Source organism: Melitaea cinxia, chromosome 5 (assembly GCF_905220565.1).
Source record: "Melitaea cinxia chromosome 5, ilMelCinx1.1, whole genome shotgun sequence".
In the NCBI taxonomy this organism is placed as follows: domain Eukaryota; kingdom Metazoa; phylum Arthropoda; class Insecta; order Lepidoptera; family Nymphalidae; genus Melitaea; species Melitaea cinxia.
Genome location: NC_059398.1, coordinates 9,754,899 through 9,773,692, shown reverse-complemented (window position 1 = coordinate 9,773,692; position 18,794 = coordinate 9,754,899). Strand labels below are relative to the sequence as shown.

General features: G+C 34.3%; 2 protein-coding genes across 2 annotated transcripts; both read right to left on the bottom strand.

Moving 5' to 3' along the window:
- Nucleotides 1-375: 375 nt before the first annotated feature.
- LOC123653821 lies at nucleotides 376-2,161 on the bottom strand. The gene is made up of 4 exons (XM_045589802.1): nucleotides 1,611-2,161; nucleotides 1,030-1,442; nucleotides 616-853; nucleotides 376-539 (listed from the first exon to the last, which is right to left on the bottom strand). The coding sequence occupies exons 1-4, from the start codon at nucleotides 1,765-1,767 to the stop codon at nucleotides 376-378; spliced, it is 972 nt and encodes a 323-aa protein (XP_045445758.1). The 5' UTR covers nucleotides 1,768-2,161.
- A 2,898-nt stretch (nucleotides 2,162-5,059) lies between these two features.
- Nucleotides 5,060-17,708, bottom strand: LOC123653820 (glutathione S-transferase LANCL1). The gene is made up of 8 exons (XM_045589801.1): nucleotides 17,646-17,708; nucleotides 17,092-17,274; nucleotides 16,863-17,020; nucleotides 9,170-9,308; nucleotides 8,939-9,079; nucleotides 7,924-8,109; nucleotides 5,986-6,132; nucleotides 5,060-5,459 (listed from the first exon to the last, which is right to left on the bottom strand). Exons 1-8 carry the CDS (start codon nucleotides 17,706-17,708, stop codon nucleotides 5,277-5,279), a joined length of 1,200 nt encoding a protein of 399 aa, XP_045445757.1. The 3' UTR covers nucleotides 5,060-5,276.
- Nucleotides 17,709-18,794: the final 1,086 nt, after the last annotated feature.

The following is an 18,794-nucleotide window of genomic DNA, read 5'->3' as shown; positions in this document are numbered from 1 at the left end:
TGTCACTCAGATGCACATTATAAGTTAAAATACTTTTTTTCAAACGCTCAAGCATTATTCATTATATAATCTGAAGACTCATATTTAAATTACGAGTACTATTTTATGACTAACAACAGTTTATTTCATATCTTAACAATACTTAATAACTTAGTAATACTTTTTTATGATTAAATATCTTGGAAATCGAATACTTATAGCAATATGATTAAATTTTAACAATACTCTCCTCTGTCATAAAAGCATAAACTCTGATAAAAAATATTAAATTTCAGAAATGGATAATAATCAAAAATTTATCTTATTAAAGCTTAATGAACTTATTTATTATAGATTGACGTGTAACGTCATGCGAGATAAAGTATTTTTATCAAGTTAACAAAAAAAGAGTGTGACCAAACGAATTATGTGTTTCGTTTGAGATTTTTTTGATGTGTTCTTTTTAACTATCACCGATCCATTGTGACATAGCTGCACGTAGATCACTCGGGTTGGATTTTGACCATCCTTTTTTAGTAGCATATAATCATCACAATATTCTGTAATACAATTTTAATGCATCATCAATATCATGGATAGAATCAATTATAAGTAGAATGAAAAAAGATTATATACCCATGAGTGCTCTTTTGGCTAGTCGATCTAATGGTTCAACTTTCTTAAGCTGTTTGTCTTTTCCTTGTGCTGAAGGAGGCCGCCCACTGTACGTGCAGTTCAAGTTTAAAATAACATCAGGTCTAAATACTCCATCCATCAATCTTCGTAAAAGCGATGTAGCAGACTTCCTAGATAAATCTTCTGCATCGTCAAAAATCGCTTTTTTGCAGTAAATGTTGTTTTTCAACAAAACTACCTAAATTTAAAACAAAAATAAATTAATAATTATTATTTTATATTTGTCGTAATTGAAATTTATATTATTATTGACACTATTTAATTTATAACAGGAGTATACTTTTTTAAACTACAATGCTTAAAAACTGAGAAGTTTTCTTTTCTCCACTTATAAAATCATTTTCAAATACTCACTGGCTCGCCGCAGTTTTTGCCCCACAATTGAGGATTCAAAGTTGTATCATCTTTCGGACTATTACTTTCCGTTTTAGATTCAGATTGATGACCGTCCTGATTGTCATTTTCTTCAAGTGTTTCTTTTTTTGATACTCTGAGGGGTTCCTTATAATCATCATTATCACTTGCAGAACTTGTTTCTGCACGTAACACTTCTTTATCACTGTCTTCGGAATCTGATTCGTTTCTTTTTTGCAATATTTTACTACTCAATGCTGAACTTTGACGTGATGGGCTTTGATTAAAAGAAAAGCTTTTCTTAGGCTTCCGGGATCTCTTGGGAGGTAATGGTGATGACTGAACAGGTGAACCAGAAGCTTTCCGTTTCCGTTTTAAATTTTTTGCCTTTTCGTTCAATAGATTAGCATCCTCTAAAATATTCCCGTAAAATATAATTATAATCGCATCATTATTATTGAAAAATGTGACAAGCTATAGATAACCTCATACAGTTTATTTCAATTTTACATCCATGTTTTAAATTATATTTGAAAAATAAATCAAAATTTTAAACTGATCAATATTATATCAATATTTACCTGACATGCCAACAACAACCCCTTTGTACTTTTCTTTTCCATAAAAAAAATCAACATTTTCGTCTAATATTGGTGGTTGATTGGGATCGCACACGATTTCGAAGTCTTCTACAGTACACAAAGATTGATCTTTGTCACACTCAATTAAATAAAACATATTCAAATCTTTTTATTAAAACAATATAATATAACTATATTTGCTTAATTAGTACAATCTTTATTTTTAATTGACTTCACTTTCAAATAACGCAATTCAATATATGACGCCTTACAACATGAACACGTGTAGCGAGATACTATGACGCCATTTGCAAAAAATGTGCCTATCGTTAGTTTGCAGTTATTGCCACAGTGCAGCGCCGCAATCGATGTATTGGTATTTATCACTGTATGGGTATGGGTATAGGCTATGTTTATATAAATATAATATATATACATGTATGTACATACGTAATGCATGGATATATGCATTTGTTTACAATTAAAACACTCATTTTAAATAATCGTTAATTTCAAATCACGACATTATTTTTTCAACTTTATGTGAAATTAATTAAGTTTTATCTTGTTAAATAGATAAATTATAAATAATATGTCATCAGATAAGTCTTCAACAAATGTAAAGACATATACTTATGTATAAATTATATGTAATTCTATATAATTATATATAATTATATATAATCTTAAAAACGAACATATGTAAAGACATATAGTTATATATAAATTATATGTTATTATATATAGTTTTATATAATTATATATAATCTTAATAACAAACAAATGTAAAGACATATACTTATGTATAAATTATATGTAATTCTATATAATTCTATATAATTATATATAATTATATCTAATCTTAAAAACGAACATATATCAAGACATATAGTTATATATAAATTATATGTAATTATATATAGTTTTATATAATTATATATAATCTTAAAAACGAACATATGTAATGACATATAGTTATATATGAATTATATGCAATTATATATAGTTATATATAAATTATATGAAATCATATATAAATATATATAGATTATATATGATTCTATAGAATTATATATAATTTTTTTTACCCGGGTGGTCCATTTTATTTTTTGAAACGGATTATATAGTAAAATTAACAGCACTGATTATATGCCAACTTAACATATATGACGGTATTCTGCTTACATATCTGTATATGATTAAATTTATATTTAATAGTTATTTTTGTAGTAGAATAGCTAAAATGTGCTGTGTTTAAATAATTATGTATATTTGTTATCTGTGTAATCATCACAAGGCAAAATGCATTAGAACAAATCGGTTTAAACCACGTTTCTAACATATACAAATTGTATAAACAAATTTTATTAACTTACTAGTATCACGTCCTTCAAACCCTTACTATACAAGCGGCATTCTTTAATTATTTTGTCAACGCAGTGCTTTATATTTCTGTCCAACACTTTAAAAGGATTCTATAAACGTTGATAAGAAATCGGATTCAATTTTCTATTTTTATTTTAAGAACATAGATACATTTCATAACTCGAGATTCACAAGGACTCATTTCTTATGCATATTATAAGTTAGTTATTAAGTTGTACAAGTAAATAATAAGTCATATAGTCATACATTTATTTAAAAACATTGTGTCGAAGCAAAGTTTTTACAAGCATATTATAGATAAGTTAAAGATTTTAATGATTGTATTCAACTAAATACATTACTGGTCGATAGCGAAATGTTTATTTAATAACAGCGTTTTAAGTTTATAACATATTAACTATTTTTTAAGACATGAGCATCGTCGGCTACAATTTATCAAAATCGTATTGAGTATCTGATGAAATGTTTGTTAATGTTAACGTGATTATATAAAATGATTTTTTAAGTCACTTGTTATTTTTCTATAAAAATAATATAGGTATATTTTTCTTTTCTTTAATGCCTTTGTTATATAAGAGAAACACATTTATCAAACTTATATAATCTTCTATATAAAATTAATGTTACTGATTGAAATTTTCTCAATCGCAATAGTAAATTTTGTTATCAAAAAATTAGAACGAAAAAGTATGTAAGTAAGTGCATGGATTATGTGATAATATATTAAAATATTAATTTTTGTGTAAAAAATTCAATGTTATACATACTTATATCATGTGTGTTTAAAAAAAAGCATTTTTTTGACAGTGGAAATGCTGGCTTTAATAATAATCTATGTATAATTTTCATTATGAGAGGTAGTATTTTGGTTTGGTTGGTTATTTTGTAGTATTTTTGCATTAATTATATTTCTAGTAAGCAAAGTTTTTAGATAAATAGTTCATAGAAACCAACCTAAAATGATGTAATTCAAATAATTTCTATACAATTTCTATTTAAAATTGACTTGGTAGTTCTTTGTCTATGATATGGACTTGTTTTTATTATACTTCTTTATATCATATAACATTTTACAATCATAAATCATTTAAAAAACACATACCTACGATTTAAAATGGTAGTATGAATTATAAGCCTTTAGGCGATATATTACGAGTAAAGTATATTTTTTGTGATAATCTTTATTGTAAGTTTTCATAAGACAGTATATTATATTAATTTTTTAGTAAAGAACATGGACAATCTGTTTAGGTTTTTCATTAAGACAGTAGATAAATTATATAGACCAACAATTTGCTATATTTAAACATAAAGACATTCTGTAACACTTGTCATAATAGCATGAAATAAGAAAAGTTTAAAATAGTCAGAATAACTTGCAAAACTTTGCAATATACAAACTGTCCATGACCTTTGCTTATAATTACATTTTAAATTCTAATACCTTTTTATAAACAAAGAATTGACGGGAAAGAAATAAAATTCTTTAAATTTGTAAAATTATATTTATTTACGGTTTATTCGTTTATCTAAACATGAAAATTTCAAAAATAGAATAAAGAGAATCAACACATTTGTAACCATTCATTCTTTAAATTATCATAACTTTTATTTATGAACCAATTGACATGAAACAAACATTAAATGTTAAATGAAGCTTACAACAATAGATAAGTGAAAACCACATCTAAATCGGAGAAGCCGTTTGTGAGATTAGCGTGCACAAACGCACAGACAAAAATTCTAACAATCATTGTTTTAACAACAAGATCCCAATAATATTTTTTCTCATATACTGCCATGTACAGACAGCGATCCGATAATTTTTATTATATGTATTGATGTCAATCGTTGTGTGTGGGGCCAAGCCAGCCTATTCATCATATTTATTTTCTGTTAACAATACACACGGTAAAACTTAATCTGTATGTTTAATATTATAAATTTTAAATGAATGTAAAATATTTGTGCATTTCTTCAAAAATAAGTAACAATACTCAAACTATTCTCTTGGCACTAAGCATAGCAAGAATTAATTCCAGAAATAAATAAATGTTAAAATGTAAATGATTTACAAAATATGAGTATATGTATATTATTTATGTAAACATCCCTTGAAGATATATTAGAACTGACCAAATTTTTATAATGATTTTATATTATTCTAAAATAAGTCATAAAATATATATACCACAATTGTGTGTTATTTATTACAAATTCAGCGACTTTAATAATATCGTAAATGCAGTTTAGATTATTTATATTAGTTTAATAACGATATTACAAACAAAATGCGGGAAATTTAGCTTCTAAGGGGTTAATAATATCGGCCGCTAAGTAAATGCGTCCTAGCAATCCTTCGAATAATGAAGCCGGTCGGTCAGGTCGGTGCAATTCAGTACCTGATCTCTCCACCGCACACCATTCCATGAAGCAACACGCCCGATACAAATAATCAGCTTTCTGGATAATAACATAGTTCATAGGTAAAGTAATTCTACTGTTAGAAATAAGTGGGTATATTATACAATACTTTTATAAAATATACATATATGAAATACATATCAAAAATAATTTTTTTAAATAATTTAAATTGTTTTATTAATTATTTAAAGCCAATTGTTCATATGAACAAATATATGCAAATGCCTCATTATTGCAACTTGCTTTGGTAGGATAAATAAAAAAATCCCTCTTCTATTTAAGTATATTTTACTTTTGGCACCATTGAAAGCCATAAAAGTAATAATAATAATAAAGCCATAGAATTTAAATGTAGAAAAGTATAATTGATTATGATTTTTACATATTATGTGCGGTTGTTTTAATAATAAAGTAATACTATTATTTTACTCGGTCACCAACCCGCCTGCCCAGCGTGGTGACTATGGGCAAAACACATGAGTTCGCCTTGTTTTTGGCGTAGACTTGTGGAGGCCTGTGTCCAGCAGTGGACTGTATAGGCTGTAATGATGATTATTTTACTAACTTTGGATACTTGATAAAGTTGTAGAAAAGCGTAAGCATTTCCGCTCACTCCGTGACAGATGCTGTATCCCTTTGCGCAAAGTCCTCGTTCCCACACCACTTCTCCAGCTTGTATAGCAATGTTCAGATACTTTTCTTCATTAAACACCTGAAAGTCATTCAAGTTCTCACAATAAAATAAAAATTATCAGTAAAATGATTTACATTTCTATTAATATTACATATTTATTCATTCATTGGTTCTGACACACTTGTACAAAATATATGGATTCACTGTATGTATGCCTGTACTATGGAGGGTAGAAAGAAAGAGAACCATCTGAATATATTAAATTAAGGTGGAAAGCCATAGTAGCGAGTGGAAAGATTTTAAAAATAGCGCCATGAACTATTAGAGTAAGATACGAAATTAAAAACGGAAAAAAAAATACTTCCAGTTTATTTCGCTTTTATAATTTTTGCCACAATTGCCACTTATATTCACTTGTAAAAAAAGCTCTTACATCTCTCTCTTAGCTATATTATCACGATATTATCACTTTTGTTGAGTTTCGGAACGCGACATTAGATCGTCCAACGCGAACACGCACACTGTTTTGATAGATATGATTGAATTTAAACTTTGTGCAGCGAAAAATAAAGTGTAAATTGACTGACGTTCGGAACACACCTACATTGCACAACAGTAAGTGCTTGTAATTTAATATGAACTTTATTGAATACCAATAAAGTTCAAATTGACTCTACATTTTAGTTAGAAAACGTTTGACTGGAAAAAAGAAAATGGCTGTTTTTAGGGTTTTTCCGGAAATTATTCGAATTTTTCTCGCCGTACGACCATCCTTGGAGTTCAACGAACATTTAAAAGAGAACTGTTAAAATTGGTACAGGCGTTGTTGAGTTATGCGCTTACTAACACATTTTACGATTCATTTTTATATTATAGATTAGGCCATTATAGATTAGGCCATTATAGGTTAGGCCATTAAATTTAGTCCTTAGTGTTTTAGAGTATATATTCATCAAGCGTATTTTTGAAAATGAAGATTTTTATTTAACCAGTACCAGTAAATTGTGTTTTTTGGAAACCATATTTCAATACGAATTACATATCGATAAACTAAGGATAATCTAAAAAGATCTTACCAACATAATAAAAAAAATATGAGCTGGTTATTTAAATAAAAAACCACGAGCGCAATTAAAAAAAAGCGAAAAAATAATCGATTTAGAGACATGTGGGTTTGAACCGGGTCTTCTCGTTTCGAGACCGACCGATTTCCCACCTGATAAATTTACCTTCGTATTCTAATAATATTGTAGCAGTTTTTTACTATCCGAAAACACGGACAAAACGACATTTTCTAAAAATGAATCCTAGCTATACATATCGATTTATCGTCCCTGAAACCCCCTGCATACTATATTTCATTAAAATCGTTGGGGCCGTTTCCGAGATTCAAATTATTTATATAATTTGGATTGCTCGTTTAAAGGTATTAGATTTATGAAAGATAGATTAATTGCTTAGTAATATGTACCTACTTAACTTTATGACGCCGCGTTGGTGCAACGGTCACAGCCATGGATTGTGCCGGTTGCGCTGGCGGTTGCGGGTTTGATCCCCGCACATGACAAACATTTGTATTGGCCATAAAGGTGTTTGCCGTGGTCTGGGTGTTTGTGCAGTCCTTGTGGGTCTCCCCACCGTGCCTCGGAGAACACGTTAAGCCGTCGGTCCCAGTTGTTATCATGTACGATATATAGCGATCGTTACTCATAGTAGGGAATATATCCGCCTACCCGCATTGGAACAGCGTGGTGGATTAAGCTCTGATCTGATCCTTCTCCTACATGGGGAAAGAGGCCTATGCCCAGAAGTGGGATATTACAGGCTGAAGCGCTATGTACCTACTTTTTTTTTGATAAACCTACATACCTGGTATGCTAATAAGCATAAAGAGATAAATCCCGGCGCTCCGTGACACCATTGCACTAGTCGATCTCCAGAACTACTTTTTAGTGACGACGGAAAATTTCCACTCGAAAAACGTTGGTTAAGAAGCCAATCCAGAGTTGGTTTTATAAAGCTTCTTATTTCAGTAGTGTTAATGTATGAACGAGCCTAAACAATCACAAATATCCATTTAATAAGATATACATGCATATACGTTAGTGTATAAATAAAACTAAATATTTATTAACTCTTAAAGACTAACTGTATTTTTCCGAAGTTATGTTTTGTAAATTTAATAAATAATAATAAATAATAAAAAAATAAATAAATAAGGGGGCCATCCACAAATTATGGCACACATTAAGCCCCCCAGAACGGAGTCCACGAAGTGAAACATATATATAGGTAGGGTGGAAGTCTCATAAATGTGGCCAACTGTGACAGTGATGGGGGAGGGGTCAAAACTCAAAAGTCATGAATTCGTGTGACGTAATTTATGGATGACAGTAAGAATTCAGTTTTTTTTTAAACATAAAGCTTGAAAGACGAAGAAGTTTGATTAAGCGTGAGTGAGCTTCAAAAAAACCGACTTCAATTACATCGACAAGTAATACTACGTCTACTTAGACGAAAAAAATTAACAAACGCACTAGTCGTCGCTACGATTTTCGAGGGGTCCCCTCGATTTCTCTGGGATTCCATCATCAGATCCTGGTTTCCTTATCATGGTAGCACCCTTGGGATATCTCCTTTCTAACAAAAAAAGAATTATCAAAACCGGTTCATAAATGACAAAGTTATCCCCGAACATACATAATATATTAAATACACGGTCGAATTGAGTATCTTCCTCCTTTTTTTGAAGTCGGTTAAAAATCAGGTCATTTTCATTTATATCATGCTTTTTGCTATAACTTCGTTCTTTATGTTTCGTTCTTACATTATTATGATATAATTATAGATTTAATTGTAATTAGAGATTTAATTAAAAAGTTACCTGTAATAAAATGTATAAAATTCCAGAAATTCCATGAGCAGCACCCAAGTAGATCTTATCGTGCCATTGCCACAAAAGGGGACTTTCACATTTCATTTGTTGTGAAAACTGTTTCCCAGATTTTATTATGGAAGCTATTACCTTCAAAGTACAATCATCATTTTCATAAGAAAATAAAAATTACAAGAAATACGAGTAAAGATAAAAGATTAATTTTAGTAGTCCATTTACATTTTCAATGTGGTTTCCAGGTACACCTTTCTTTTCACTTATATATTTATTCACAAAAAGTAATGCATACAGGTAACCAACTTTGCCATACAGAAGTTCATCTGGTGACTCAATTAACAATGTACTTAAATTTATTAGTCTGAAATGTTTAAGTAATATAAAATTATTATTAATTTTAAAATACATAAATAAAATCTAAAAAATAACAATTCTTATGGACATGTGTAAAAAAGGGCAGTCTGCAAGGTACTTAGGTACTTACAAGGTACAAGGTACTTAGGTACTTTAGGTACTTCTTTAAAATATGCATGTATGTATTTATATACATACATACATACATAGGTTCGCCATAAATAGGTACTATTCCAATTAAAAATATACAAAATATTACATTTTAATTTGGAATCTGTTATTTTTATATGATTGTTCATTGTCTTTTCTAATTTTCGCGCCAATACATTGTAAAATATTTTTTGAGTGATGGTTTGGTGGGGTGTTAGCTATGAAGGAGTGACTAAGACATATTTTTGTGAAAAAGTTATCAAAACATCGGCACAGGTGTATCAAGATACCATTCTTACGAAGGTAGTTAAGCCCCTTAACAAAACCATGTTCAATAACCAAGAATGGTCCTTTCAGTAAGACACGGTGTCGGGTCATAAAGCTCGATCCACCCAATCTTGGTTTGACACCAACGTTCCGGAACTCATCAGAGCTGATGTGTGTAACTGGCCGTCATCTAGTCCCGATCTTAATCCACCAGAAGATTATGATACTTATGGTCAGTTTTAGAGAGTAGTCTAAATGTCATGATAATTTGGAGTCCCTGACATGGCCAGATCTACCATATGGCTTTTTGGGTTTCAGCCCAGGGTCCCGTGGACTCAAGGGCCAGCTAAGTCAAGTCAAAGTAAAAAATAGAAGATGATGCGAAAGAATCTATAATGTTATTAAATTAAACAGATCATATGGTTTGCAGCCCCGTAAATCCTATAATTAATCAAACCCATTAAATTCATTTAATTCAAGTCTACGTTCAGTGTTGGTACTTCGAACTGACAGTTAAAATGTTCGGCTACCATTTATCTTTACCATTCATCTCAATCGTGGTCAAATTAGGTGGGCCTCTAAGTAGTATTAGCTCAAGGCCCCCTAAACTCACGGTCCAGTCCTGATCCCTAAAAAAATCCATACGATTTGCAGTGAAGAATTTTCCCATTGAAAGAGTGCATGCTTCTATTGATAACTGGCCACAACGTTTAAAGGATTATATTGCAGTCAATGGAGACCACTTCGAATAAGTTTTATATATTTTAATGGTTTTATATGAATATACTAACACACTGTAATAGTAATAAATATTTATTTATTTATTTATTCTTAATGTACACCGAAATACAGACAAGATGTACAAAGGCGGTCTTATCGCTAAATAGCGATTTCTTCCAGATAACCTTTGGGTACTGGACACGATACAGTAGCAGCGGTTAGAAGTGTGCACAAATACAGGAGGAAAATCAATAATAAATAGATAAAAACTACGATATGATAGACTTACATAATTATAAAAAAAGAAAAACATAAATAAGTAAATATTTTAGTATATAATATATAATATACATATACACATACATACATACACATATAAAAATATATACATATATATACACATAAAGTAAACTACAAATCGCGACATTTATGACTTAATGAGCGACATAATTATAATGATTTTTAAGGCGTTACTTGCAAGCTTGCGTTGGAGCTTGTTTTATAGAAAGCGGAAGAGAGTTCCACAGACGGACAGCATTAACAGTAAAGGAATTGGAGTAAAAGGAGGTAGAATGGGGAGGAATTTTCAGAAGCAAATTGGAGTAAGATCTAAGGGAGCGTTCATGAGAATTGCAAAGAAACGTAAGCCGTTCTTTAAGGTAATGAGGGGCATTAGGATTAAAAAGAACACAGTAGAGTAGAGTTAGTACGTGGGTATTCCTGCGAAAGCGAATTGGGAGCCACTTGAGTTTACTGCGAAAATCGGAAACGTGGTCATATTTGCGAAGACCAAATATGAACTTTATACAAAGATTTTGAAGGCGCTCAAGCTTATTTAGTTGCTCCTCTTTGAGATCCAGAAAACACGTATTTGCATATTCAAGGATTGATAAAAGTAGTGATTGTTCCAGCGCAATTTTGGTAGGCAAGGGAAGAAAGTACTGGAGTCGACGGAGTGAACCCACGGCGGCAAACAATTTCCGGCTTAGCTCAGTTAATTGAGGTGACCAAGAGAGATGACGATTGAAAGTTATTCCTAGATTTTTCACTTTATCGGTAACATTCAAAACAACTTTGTTGAAGAGTACAGGAGGTACAAGTAACCAATCAATGCTACTGACTAGTTTTGGACTATCCACGATAATCACTTGAGACTTAGAAGGATTAGGAGTTACTCCATTTAAAAATAAGGTCCAAGTCATTATTTAGTTGGTAAATACTCGTGGGTAGATTAGCCGGCTTAGAGTGGGTGTATATTTGAAGATCGTCTGCATACATGTAATAGAGAGAAGATAAGTTTATAATTACTGAATTTATAAATAAAGAAAAAAAGAAGAGGAGACAACACGCCACCTTGCGGTACGCCAACAAATACGTTAGCCCAGTCAGAAAAAGTATCTTGAACTTGCAAACGCTGCCGAGGCCCATACAAGTAACTTTGAAACCAGTCAATTACTGGTGGAGATATGTTAAAGGAACCTAACACAGACAACAGTATATCGAAGTCCACAGTATTACAGACATTACTAAAGTCAAGTAAAGCCCGAACCGTAAGTTTTCGATCGTCCATTGCGTGTCTGATGTCGTCAGAGATGTGCTGTTACCGTACTTATCAAGGCGGATTGAAATGGATTTAGAAGATTGTTTAAGGAAAGGAATGATGTTAGCTGTTGGTGAACAAGACGCTCTAGAACCTTGGACAAGAAAGGTAGGTTAGATATTAGAATATTACGTGCAATAGAAAAAAATGTCGTTTTCTTTGTAACAATATTTAAGGCAAGATCATGTATGGTGGATGGGATATCTTGTGGCGCAGCGAGAGCATGCATCCGTGCGGCACATTTAACGGGCCGCAATATCATCAAAACAATTGAACACTACTCTCATCATTACAGCCTATACAGTCCACTGCTGGACATAGGCCTCCACAAGTTTACGCCAAAAATAACGTGAACTGATGTGTTTTGCCCATAGTCACCACGCTGGGCAGGCGGGTTGGTGAACACTACTCTCGACAGCGTAATATTACGAAAGAGATGAAGCGAGATGAAGTCAAGTCCTGTCGAAGGGCAGTAGCAATTATAGTTTCTTTATTATTAGTAATTAAAAAACAATAATAATAAAAAAACAAAAAACCCGCCCGTGTGAAGAACAACTAATAGAAAATCAACTGAAAAAGCTGGAACAAGATTAAAGTTCAATAATTACACAAAGCTAGCGAAATATATCGAACATTATGTACTGTACACTTAAAAATATTAATACGGTAGTCTTTTGAAATTTTATGCAACATCATACATAACATAAAAATTAGAAATGGAGGTAGCAGTTCTTGTGTGGAAAAATTATTCGAAAGAATAAACAAAGTGTTCAGGCTTCCAATGCAGATTTATTCGCTGTAGCCAATATTTACGAATTACTCCATAATTATTTTTTTTGAGCTGAATGAGAATATTTAAGGTTTTTTGAAGAAACAGCCATAGTATCAAGTCTATCGAAGCAATATACAACAGAAGAGAAAAGAAGAAGAGAAAAGAAGAAGAGAAAAGAAGAAGAGAAAAGAAGAAGAGAAAAGAAGAAGAGAAAAGAAGAAGAGAAAAAAGAAGATTGTAGATTCCATGTGTCTTAAAAAAGCTATTCAAGATCAACGATTGGTAATTTCATTTTAGTTTTGTTATTTTTTTTTATCTTAAAATTAGTAATCTTAATTAAAAACTTTGTAATATAGTCTAGGCAAAAATTATCATAAGAAATTAAGGATGGCCCTGGCGGCATAAACCATTGCTACACCATTGGGGGAGATCACATTTTATGTGAAAGCAGCACAATACAACAAATAATTTGGTTTTAAATACAAAATAAATACATTGTGCTTTATTTTTTATTTTATTTTATTTGGATAGCTTACAGCTTATTATAACTATAACTCATACAGAATATGAATAAAAAAAAGCTAATAACAAGCTATCACATATTAGCTTTCCTAATTTTATACATCCTAATTATAATTTAATAACAAATAACTTGTTTTAGCAACACCATAATTTTCATTAATTGTTCTTGACTAGGAAACTCAGCTCCTTAACTCCGCCGTTGCCGGTCCCAAGCCCGGATGTGAAAGGAGGAGGGTTCGTGAGAAGAACCACTCACTGGTAAAAACCAGCGGTTTAGGCTACCAGAAGCCTTAGGTCTCCCTAAAAAGACTGGCCCTGTGAGCACGGTTGCAAAGATGGCAGCCCCGTCACCGTGATCGGGATGCTGTGGGCTAATCACCTGCACATTCTTAAAGTAACAGATTGTGAAACCCTCAAAGAGAAATAAAGACCGATCCCCCTTATTACCGATGACCTTTAGCGCGAAATTACGGACACGGATTGGATGTTGGAATGTCAGAACCATGACTCAACCTGAAAGGCTTCCGCAGGTAGCCAAAATCATGCGGGACTACAGCATTCATATCCTAGGATTAAGCGAAACGAGATGGAACGGATTTGGTGAAATAACGTCTGATTTTGACTCGACCCTTCTGTACAGTGGAAAAGAGGATGAGAACGCAACTCGGGAGTACGGCGTGGGGCTGCTCCTAAGCCGTAGCGCGAAGAACAGCCTTCTGTCCTGGAATCCGATATCAGAACGAATCATCACAGCTCGGTTCTCATCTAGAGTCAGAAAAATCACTGTGATCCAATGTTACGCCCCAACTAACTCGGCATTGCCGGATGAAAAGGAGAGTTTTTACGAGCAGCTGGAGTCGACCTTGAAGAGCACAAAGAAGCAGGATATAGTAATCCTGATGGGAGACCTGAATGCCAAGATGGGCTCAGACAACGAGGACCGAGAGCATTACATGGGACGCGAAGGGGCCGCCGGAGTAATAAACGAAAACGGAGAACTCTTCGGCGACCTGTGCTCTGCACACGATCTGGTGATCGGAGGAACCCTGTTCAAGCACAAGGAGTGCCACAAAATCACCTGGATTTCTCCTGATGGTGTGACCCGAAACCAGATCGATCATATTGCGATAAGCAGAGCATGGAGAACATCGCTACTCGATGTTAGGAACCGTCGCGGCGCGGATGCGGATAGCGATCACCATCTTGTTGTTGCTGATGTACGTCTCAGGATGGCAGCAGCTCGACGTAAGGTTGAGAAGGCATCCAAAAAGTTCAATTTGCAGATCCTGAGGAGCGAAGAAGGAAGAAAGGAGTTTAGTATCTGCCTTCGCAACCAATTTGAACTTTTAAAAGACCTGGAAGACGAGGACATGGACGAAGCTTGGGAGCGTATGCGTACTGCCTTCACTAAAGCCGGCGAAAAAGCCCTAGGCTATAAACACTCCAAACAAGAACCTTGGATGTCCCAGGAGCTGTGGTCTGCAATAGAGAAAAGGCAGAGTATAAAGCTAGACCTGCTGGCCGCTAATAACTTTACCACCAAAAAGACCCTCGATGAAGAATACGCAGCCATACGTCTCCAAATTCGTAAATTGGCTAGACGCGACATACGACGCGCCGCCGACGAGCTAGCCGACCGGGCCAACGCAGCAGCCAAGGTATCAAACATGAGGGAGTTGTACGACGTCACTAAGCGTTTGTGCAACAAGTCACGTCCCTCCAAAAAGCCGCTGAAGGACGCCACGGGACAGCTGCTTTGTACTACAGAGGAGCAACTTAAACGATGGACCGAGCACTTCTCCAACCTATTAACCCAATGCCAAACTCAACCGACGACTGTTCCGAACAGCCCAGGACCACTCCTGAATCTGCCAACGACTCCACCTACATACGCAGAAGTAGTCGCTGCCATCAAACAGCTAAAGGCAGGAAAGGCGCCAGGAGTGGACAACATCAACGTGGAGCTCTTTAAGGCGGACCCGGCTAGGTCAGCCGAGATACTCTGTCCCCTCTTGCAGCGCGTTTGGGAGACGGAGCGTGTCCCCTGTGAATGGAAGCAAGGTTTGCTCGTGAAGGTACCGAAGAAAGGTGACTTGTCAGTCAGCGATAACTGGAGAGGCATAACGCTCTTACCAACTGCTACTAAAGTACTGGCAAAAGTACTTCTCAACCGTATGGCCCCAGAGATTATGAAAACACTTCGGGAGGAGCAGGCCGGGTTCCGTTCTGGGCGTTCATGCACTGACCACACGAACACCTTGCGCGTACTCATCGAATCGTGCGTGGAGTGGCGAGCCGAACTTTTCCTGGCTTTCGTCGACTTCGAAAAAGCCTTCGACTCCGTGAAGTGGAGCGCACTGTGGTCCAGCCTCAGGCGAAGAGGAATACCGAGCAAGTATATAGGTATAATCCAGTCCCTATATAATGACAGTACTTGCAGAGTAGTGCACGACCAAGCCCTAGGGGAACCAATTTCGATGACTGCAGGAGTCAAACAGGGCTGCCTCCTGTCGCCGCTGCTCTTCGTCATCCTGCTCGACGACGTCATGCGGAAGGTAACCGAGACACCTAGAGGCATCGCATGGAACGATGGTTCGCACCAGGAGGACCTCGAATACGCGGACGACATAGTGTTGATCTCGTCTTCACTGCCCGATCTACAAATGAAGCTGAACTCATTACGAGAGGTAGCTCAAGATAAGGGGCTACGAATCAATACTAGGAAGACCGTCGAAATGCGTGTTCAGTCATGCGACAATCGCTCCATCACACTCAACGGTGCACCACTGGAAACTGTCACGAAATTTGTATATCTCGGCAGCACCGTGACCAACAGCGGGGGCTCTGATGACGACGTCGACGCGCGAATCAAAAAAGCGAAAGCCACCTTTGCCCAATTAAAACCGGTCTGGGATTCGAACGTGCTCACCCGGCGGATCAAGATTTCCCTTTTCGATTCCTTAGTGAAGTCTGTCTTGCTCTTCGGCTGCGAGACATGGAAAGAGACAAAGGGTCTGACGCACAAGCTACAAGTGTTCGTCAACAAATGCCTTAGGTTCATCCTGCGCAAATTCTGGCCGAACACTATCAGCAACGAGGATCTCTGGAATCGATGCCACCAAATCCCGATCAAGCAAGAAATTGCTCAGCGGAAGTGGAAGTGGATAGGACACACTCTCCGAAGACCAGAGGACAGCGCCGCCAGGGTCGCGTTCACGTGGAGGCCGCGCGGGAGTAGGAGGCGGGGCCGGCCGGCGCACACGTGGCAGCGGACTATCGACGCCGAGCTGCGAGCGGCCGGGCTTAGTTGGAGGGACGTGGAGCGAGAGGCACAGGACCGGAGCGGATGGAGACGTCTCACGAGGGCCCTTTGTACCACTGGGGTACCTTAGGACAGCAACAACAACAACAACAGGAGACTCAGCTTAGTTTTTTTTTTTTCTTTATACAATGATAGGCCTGCGTTTGACAACTATTTCATCTGATGATAAGTGAAAATGCAGTCTAAGATAAACAGTAGTGATGCTTACCTTTGGACTAGGTCTTGGTATTCAGGTAGAGTGGCTGGCTTTTTAGTACCAAGTTTGTAGGATATAACTGCTGCTATTGCAAGTGGACCAGCATCACCACACAAAAAACTTAACCTACGTCCTTTTAAATTATTTATATCAACAAAATTAAGTGCTTCCTAAAAGCAAAAACCTATTAAAGAAAGTGTTATTATATTGCATTGTTAATAAAACTTAAAATGCTATTTACCTGCAATGTATCATAGCATATGTCATTTTTATTTAATGAAAATATCAAATATGTTAGAGCAAGGCCAGCCGATCCAGTATAAACAGTACCATCACGAAATAGCTCTTTTTTTAACTTTGAAGTTAGATGTAATAATTTCTCATTTTTGAAATTAACCAATTTCTTTTTAAATGTTTCAGAAATCTGAAGTCATAATTATATAATTAATTATATTTATAATATTATTATTATGTAACAATATTAATTTAGATACAAAATTTATAAAATGTTAAGGCACACTATACATCTAGAATTATTCTAGATTATACATTTGTTTTTTTTTTTTTTATGTTTTCTTCCTTGCTTTCTATGCAACTTAGCGCGAGCTTTAATAGCCAAAAATTATAGAAAAACCTTAATTTTCTTGAATAAATTACTTTTCAACTGTTAAAATTACTAATTACCTCAACATTAGTTTGGAAATTAATAACTTGATTTATGGACTAATATAATTAATAAAATAAAATAAAAAGTCAACTAAAATTGCGTCAAGCTCAAATTAAGTCTAAAAATACTTGCGTTGTTGGTATTGTCAAGAAATGGACACGGAATATCAGTTGAATAGCTTCGAAAGTCATTTTCAAAATAGCCTTTTGACACCATTGTTTTTAAAAATATATTTAATATTATAAATATTTACACAATAATAACATAGGTACACAATCACACAACAATCTGACCAGGGCTGCCAGGTGCAAAAAAAGTGTGATCGTATGCCAACTACAAAAAAAATCGTATGTCAAGGAAATGAAATAAAAAGATCGTACAGCCTTTTAAGACTAAGAACTAATTTTTTAATATAAATTATCAAAATTCACTTACTTTTAGAAAATAAATGCAATAAAAATATTTATTACACTCATACAAAATTTCTTGGTCATATTTTTTAACAAAAACATTTGTTGACTTAAACTTCGTATAATTTTCGTTTCTTCTTATTATAATGGCTTGCCTAATAATGTGCCCTTAAGTATCATTGGATAAACTGTTTCTAAGTTTTGTTCTAATTAAATACTTCGTTGAATGCTCGTTCACAATCTGTACTGTAATGGGGAAAACATAACACATTTAAAGCAAATTGAGCCATTGTTTTATAATTTTCAAATTGTTTTTTTTTTTTATATTTCAAAATGTGTTTTTTTTTCAAGTCACAATTATTTCCGTAAAGGGAAATTTCGTTAGAAAGCAAACAAATACAACCTATATATGATATTTCAAAGAGTCATCATTCATGCTTGCCGGTGGATAACGTTTCTTTAATTATGAAATGTTTCCAGGTAATAGGAATATAAAAATCGTACATTTTGCGTACGATCTTATATAGTCTAGCGATCGTACATGAGTAAAAATACAAAAAAATCGTATGAGTACGATTAAAATCGTACACCTGGCAGCCCTGAATCTGAATCTGACTTGAATATGATCCTGACCTTTGAATCTGACTAAGTATCATAGACAACCCATAGAAATCATAGAGTAGAATAAATATTAAAAATAAATGAGTATATTTAATTATGTCAAAGAGCAACACGAAGGGGAGTCGTCATAGCGTTTTTTACTGATACAAAACTTTGTCATTTTTTGCGAGAGGAAATCACACACACCCAAACTTTATCTAAGCCTCACACAAAAATAATCGTATATCACTATAGTCTGGCTAACGA

Bases quoted from the DNA above. Each gene is read 5' to 3' on its own strand.
- LOC123653821 (XM_045589802.1), bottom strand. From the start codon at position 1,767: ATGTTTTATTTAATTGAGTGTGACAAAGATCAATCTTTGTGTACTGTA. The intron at 1,443-1,610 runs GTAAATATTGAT...GGAATATTTTAG, and splicing joins GGTTGTTGTTGGCATGTCAG to AGGATGCTAATCTATTGAAC. The intron at 854-1,029 runs GTGAGTATTTGA...TTTTAAATTTAG, and splicing joins GCAAAAACTGCGGCGAGCCA to GTAGTTTTGTTGAAAAACAA.
- LOC123653820 (XM_045589801.1), bottom strand. From the start codon at position 17,708: ATGACTTTCGAAGCTATTCAACTGATATTCCGTGTCCATTTCTTGACA. The intron at 9,309-16,862 runs GTAAGCATCACT...TAAACATTTCAG, and splicing joins TACCAAGACCTAGTCCAAAG to ACTAATAAATTTAAGTACAT. The intron at 9,080-9,169 runs GTAAATGGACTA...TGTACTTTGAAG, and splicing joins CTGGAAACCACATTGAAAAT to GTAATAGCTTCCATAATAAA.